At 39.7% G+C, this 6,747-nt stretch overlaps 1 protein-coding gene across 1 annotated transcript in view; it reads left to right on the top strand.

Moving 5' to 3' along the window:
- The first annotated feature begins 2,297 nt into the window (after nt 1–2,297).
- tmem130 (transmembrane protein 130) overlaps nt 2,298–6,747 on the top strand; it is a 10,516-nt gene continuing 6,066 nt past the window's right edge. Inside the window, exons 1-2 of the mRNA XM_043711064.1 lie at nt 2,298–2,416; nt 2,786–3,100. Of these exons, the coding sequence (XP_043566999.1) occupies nt 2,368–2,416; nt 2,786–3,100 (364 nt within the window). The 5' untranslated portion in view covers nt 2,298–2,367. The remainder of the gene's footprint in view (nt 2,417–2,785; nt 3,101–6,747) is intronic.

Genomic DNA, 6,747 nt, shown 5'->3' on the forward strand with positions numbered 1-6,747 from the left:
GTGCAAACCCATCTCCCTATTACCTATACTGCATCAGTGATACCTCCCTGTGGAACAAGCATCAAGGGAAGGAACAGGCAGAGTCAGTGCCCTGGGGAAAGTTATACACATAGGAAACTGTCACCCACAGCTATTGCCCTCCTACATATTCATCAACAACAATGTATGTGAAGTTCATATCATTAAAGATACCCCCCACCATCTGCTTCATAGACACATAATCAGACAAATATTGACACTGAGCCACATAAGGGGGTATTGGACTGATGACTCAAGAACACAAGAGATATAGGTTAAGAGAGGATCATAAAGAAGGGGAGAAAGATGCAGAGGTGAGAGGTTTTGGCAGAGATTCCAGAGCTTTGGGCCCCAGACTCCAATAATGAAGCAAAGGATCTTTGAGTTTGGCAATGTGCAGATATCTCGGAGAGTTGTAGGCTTGGAGGAATTAAGAAGATAGAGTGGAATGGAGCCTTGGAGGGATTTGAACAGGTGGATGAATATTTTAAATTTGAGATGTTAATGGACTGAGTGTCACTGTAGGTCATCATGAAGGAGCTAAAGCATGTTTCTGCGTACAGCATGTCCACGTATTATATGCAGCCAAGAGGTGCAGATTAGGATCTGGGAAAGAGTTTTACCTGATCAAGAATGAATAGTCTGCATTTATAGAGCAATTTTCATGAATACAATCAAAATGTGATGCACCCAATGAAGTTTTTTTGAAAGATAGTGACTGTTGTAATGTAGGAAACACAGCTGCTAATTTGCACACAGTAAGATCCCACAAATATAAAAATATGATCAGGTTTTGTGGTTTGAGGGATAAATATTGGCCAGAGTGTCATCTAAATCCATTTGAGAGAGCAATGGGATCTTGTTTAACATCTCATCCAAAAGACAGCATCTGGGACAGTGCAGAATCCCTTCACTATTGCACTGGAATGTTAGCCGAAATATTTGTGCTCAAACTGCCAAAGTGGGATTTGAATGTACAACACTTTGATCCAGAGGTACGTAGAGTCATAGAGATGTACAGCACGGAAGCAGACGCTTCAGCCGAATGCATCCATGCTAACCAAATATCCTAAATTAATCGAGTTCCATTTGCCAGCACTTAGCCCATATCCCTCAACCCTTCCTATTCATGGGCCCATCCAGATGCCTTTTAAATGTTGTAATTGTACCAGCCTCCACCACTTCCTCTGGCACATACACCACCCTCTATGTTAAGAAGTTGCTCCTAAGGTTCCTTTTAAATCTTTCCCCTCTCACCTGAAACCTAGTTTTGGAGGGGAAAATACCTTGACTATTCACTTTATCCATGTGCCTCATGATTTTATAAATCTCTTTAAACTCCTCAGCCTCCCATGCTCCAGGGAAAAGTGCCCAAGTCTATTCAGCCTCTCCCCATTGCTCAAACCCTCCAACCCAGGCAACATCCTTTTCTTAAAATCTTTTCTGAACCCTTTCAAGTTTCAAAATATCTATCCTATAGCAGGGAGACCATTTTTGAACACAATATTCCAAAAGTGGCCTAACCAATATCCTGTCCAGCTGCAATATGACCTCCTAATTCCTACACTCAATGCACTTATCACTAAAGGCCAATGTACCAAACGCCTTCTTCACTAACCTGCCTACCTGCGACTCCACCTTAAGGAACTATGAACCTGCACTCCAAGGTCTCTTTGTTCAGCAACTCTCCCCAGAACTCTACCATTAATTTTATAAGTCCTGCCTTGATTTGCCTTTCCAAAATGCAGCACCTCATATTTATCTAGATTAAAGAATCACAACTGAATTTGGTTTATGACAGGTGGAAGATGGATAGCCAGCAAAGAGAGGATTGAAGTAGGTTGGTCCAGAGATGACAAAAGCTTGGATGAGGGGCATGATTTGGAGGAGCTGGTATTGGACTGGAGTACAAAGTTAAAAATCACACAACACCAGGTTATAGTCCAACAGGTTTATTTGGAAGTACTAGCTTTTGGAGCACTGCTCCTTCATTTTACACTCCACAACCAGCAGCGCTCCGAAAGCTAGTGCTTCCAAATAAACCTGTTGGACTATAACCTGCTGTTGTGTGATTTTTAACTTTGGATGAGGGGGTCTGTGTGGCAGGAAGGTAGAGGCAAGGAGGGCTGGAGTATACAACGGGGTCGACAACTGGAGTTTGAAAATAAACTGGAATCATTGAGTGGTATAAGTTCTCCTTTGGTTCTGGCACAAGTTGTAAAGTAAATTCAGACCGAAGCTGACGTACCAGGAAGTATAGAGAAGTAGCTTGCTGCTGCTGAGAGAAGGAATGAAAACCTCAGGGGGGTGAGAGAGTGGCAGAGACAGAGAGCACCCAGGCTGTGAGCCATGACTTCTCTCGAGCTCTTGCTGTTGTTGAACACCGCAGTATTATCAGGTGAGGAAGGGAAGGGGGAGTCCACCATGAGCAAATGCGACTTTAGAAAATAAAGAAACAAGGAACAAGCAGCAGATGTATTCTTAATTAACAGGAAATACATCTGGGAGTGTTCCTGATTGTGTTTTTCTTAATCTGTTCAGTTTAAAGCACTCGACAAATTCAAAACCAGCCTATTTATAAACCCACCGTAAATCAGATGTTAGTTACTTTGGATGAAAAGGGATTAGTTTTCACACCCCAAACCCACCCTCGGAATGTAATTCCTGTTTTGCAAGTGAATGTATTATATCCCAAAGGCTTAACCGACTTCTGGAGCTTGTTTTGCTTAAGATATTGCCAATGGTTTGACTCTGTTTCCTCATGCAGGGATGTGTTTGCAGTATGAGCTGGTACTGAGTAATGATGGGCCCATCACCACTGGTGCCCAAGGGACAGTGGAGGCCAGGCTGGTGCCCAAGCCTGGGAGCAAGCAGGAGCAGCTGGAATCACAACATTACTCCTTCCACTGGAACGTGGAGAACCCCCTTGCCATTGTACAGAGTTCAGAGCAGGAACTCATCTCATCCATCACGGTCCATAGCCTGGCCCCGAAGCTGTACGCTGTCAGTGCTTGGGTGACCCGAAGGGGCTGTTCATGGTGTCCCCAGCTCGCTCACGGCTCCACTGAACTCCTGGTGACAGGTACGAATATAATATTGGTTGTAACTGGGAGCACAAACTGTCCTTGTTTCCTCACTCTGTAGTTTGAATCTAGTTTTACCATTCCAAAGGTCTAATCAAATACTCCTGACTTGTTTGTAACAATTGGGAATATATCTGATTTTTAGTGGATATTGAATAGTCACTGATTACATCCACTGGTAAATAATGGATGATAGCTAGTTACATCAAATTACTAGTAGTGTTCAATAATTGGATTGACAAGGACAATATTTAATATTGTTTTTATACTCAACTATATTTAAACCAGGTTTTGATAAATAGTGTGTAATACTGTATTAACTCATTAGTGAATACAGACTTCTATAATTTTACAGTACAGAAGGAGGCCATTCAGCTATTATGCTTGTACATACTCTTAAAAAGGCTTCCCAGCTAGTCTCATTCTCTGTAGCCCTTTAAATTCATCATTTTCTAATATATATCCAACTCACTTTTGAAACCTCCTATAGAAGCTGCACTCACAACTCTTCCAGGCAGTGCATTTCAAATCCTAACAATTCTTGGAGAAAAGAAGTTTCTCTTCAGCTCACTCCTAGCTCTCTTGCTGACAATCTTGAAATTGTGACCCCTAGTTACTAACACATCAACTAGTGGAAACAGAACAGCCTTCGTTATCCTGTCAAAACTGTCCACAAATTTGAACACCTCAATAAGGTCACCTCTTAACCTTCTCTGGTCCATGAAGAATTAGTCCAGTTTCTCGAATCTATCCCTAAATATAGAATCCCTCATCCCAGTATCCTTTTTGTAAATCTCCTTTGAACTCTCTACAGGGCTTTAATGTCTTTCATTAAATAAGGTGCCCAGAACTGAAAACTGTACTCAAAATGTAGTCTGACCCATGATTTGAAGAGGTGTGGCATCACATCCTTGCTTTTATATTCTATGTCTTTATCCTTAAACCCAACAATCCTATAAACCTTCTTAACCACTGTTCAACTTGCCTGGCCACCTTCAGACAATTATGCATGTAAACACCTCTGCTCCTGTACTCCCCTCAAGGTCGTACCATTGAGCTTGAATTGTCTCTGCATATTTCTTCTACCAAAATGCAATACCCAACATTTCTCTGTATTGAAATTCATTTGCCACGCATCTGGCCAACTTGCCAATACCCCTCTGAAGTCACTGAGTGTCATTTTCACAATTCATTATTCTCACTAGCTTAGCATCATCCACAAATTTAGATTTTTTCCCTCAACACCCATCTCAAAATCATTTATATAAATCAGAAAAAGCAAGAGTCCCAATATCAATCTGTGGGGAACACTATTTTCAACTCTGATCCAACTTCAAGATCTGAGAATTGCCCATCTATTCCTACTCTCTGTTTCCTAACTTATATCCAATTTCTAACCAAGTATTTGATTTCTGGGAAGCTTTATTAGAAAACAATCTCCAATATCCAAGGTGAACTTTCAATGACTTCTTTAAAGGAGACCTCTCCAGATGTGTTCAGAAAGTTTTAAGTAAATAGACTTTTCCACAATATTGTAAAACTTGACCTCAGATAAAATATTGAGAAGCCCTCAATTCCAAATATTTCTAACTAACCAACCAACCAGCCATGTGGCATGGTATCAAATGCTTCCTGAAACTCCAAATATACATCATCCAAAGCACTATTCTCTTCCACTGCCTGTGTTACCTCTTCAAAGAATTCAAACTTGTCAGACATGACCTGCCCTTGACAAAGCAATGCTGACTGTGTAATATTAACTTATCTTTTTCTAAGTTAATATTTATCTTATCCCATAATATGGCCTCCATCAGTTTTCCCACTATTGATGACAAGTTGATAGATCTGTAATTTCCTAGGTTATCCTTTGCCTTTTTCTTAGATAGTGTCACACTTGCAATCCTTTAGTCACCCAGGACTAATCCTGTGTATCAAAGAGGCCTGGAAGGTATTGTTTAATGACAATTAAAACCAGGTTTTTACTAATTTTCTTCAATAACTGTAATGCGCCAGGTTATTGGAAAATGTTGCTTATTCGTCCAGATTATTGATGAATAAGTTTCTGGGGTATATTGTTCACTAACTGTATTGTAACAAAAGCACTTCACATTCAATATTTTATCTGAGGATAAGTCTCACAATATTGTGGAAAAATTGATTTATTTAAAATTTTCTGAACACATCTGGAGAGGTCTCCTTTAAACAAGGCATTCAAAGTTCGTGTTGGATATTGGAGATTGTTTTCTAATAAAGCTTCCTAGAAATCACCTATTTGATTATAACTTTGCTGTCGACCCTACTGGGACTGTTCATATAGGGTCTGGTTTGGAAAAAATCTTGTTTTATCTAGTCTTTAGTAGAGGAACAAGAAGTCTGTGAGGAAAAGCTGCCCAATTTCTCCAATTTCTGAAAAAAATCTCTTGTTGAGTTTAGGATGAATCTTATTTGTTTTTTTGGAAGAGTGACTGAACCTCTCAATATAGTATTTCCCAAGCAAGCTGTGTTTGCCCAGACTCCAGAGACTGTGGGTGCATGATGAATGGCTTGACCACACTTGCAAAAATATCAGAACAACAGACACTAGAACATTCTAAACTTTATCTTTTTTTTACTTTCAAGAATAATCTTACTGGTCAGAAAATCTTCTATTTTAATGGGAACCTTAGCAGACAAAAATCTGTTTATTTCTGTTTTGCTAATATCTGAGTCAATGTGTTCTGAGTTATTTAGTAGGAAGAGCACTTTTTCTTCTATGTTAACCAAGTATTGCATCTTCACTGTATAAACCTTGTTCTGATAAGAGATGAACAATTGAATTTCTTGAAAAAAGCGGAATGATAGATCTTTTTTATTTAAAATCCGATTACAGATAAGCATTTAAATTACCATCTCAGTTAACTCGGAAATATATTTTTATTTGACTTTGTTTTAACCCTTGGAGCAACAGTGTACTCTTCCAGCCTCAGTTTTAACAGTACATTAGGTTATTGGTGAATATTATTCAACAATTTAATTAACTCCAGCTTATTGGTGAATATTATTCAAAAGCTTAATTATATATCAGGTTATTATATATCAGTTTAATTTTTAAAAACTGCATTAATACAAGATTATTGGTGAGTATTGTATTAACATGAGGTAACTGGTGAGTACTTTTCAATAACAATATTATATCAAGTTACTGATGAAAATTGTTCAATAACTATTAACACCGAGTTTTTGACAGATATTGTATTGGGAGCTTGGTTGACTGCACAGCTGGTTTGTGTTGCAGAATGACACCAATAGCATGGGCTCAATTCTCCTACTGCCTGAGGTCACCCTTACCTGAGGCATGATGACCTTCACATTAAACTTTCCACCAGTAACCTCGCTCTAATAAGACCCACAGTCCTCTGGTGACTTTTACTGGTGAATATTATTTGATAACTTTATTAACAGGAGAATCGACGTTTCGGGTATAAGCCCTTCTTCAGGAATGAGGAAAGTGTGTCCAGCAGGCTAAGATAAAAGGTAGGGAGGAGGGACTTGGGGGAGGGGCATTGGAAATGCGATAGGTGGAAGGAGGTCAAGATGAGGGTGATAGGCCAGAGTGGGGTGGGGGCGGAGAGGTCAGGAAGAAGATTGCAGGTTAGGAAGGCGGTGC

The sequence above is a fragment of the Chiloscyllium plagiosum genome, chromosome 21 (assembly GCF_004010195.1).
Source record: "Chiloscyllium plagiosum isolate BGI_BamShark_2017 chromosome 21, ASM401019v2, whole genome shotgun sequence".
Lineage (NCBI taxonomy): Eukaryota > Metazoa > Chordata > Chondrichthyes > Orectolobiformes > Hemiscylliidae > Chiloscyllium > Chiloscyllium plagiosum.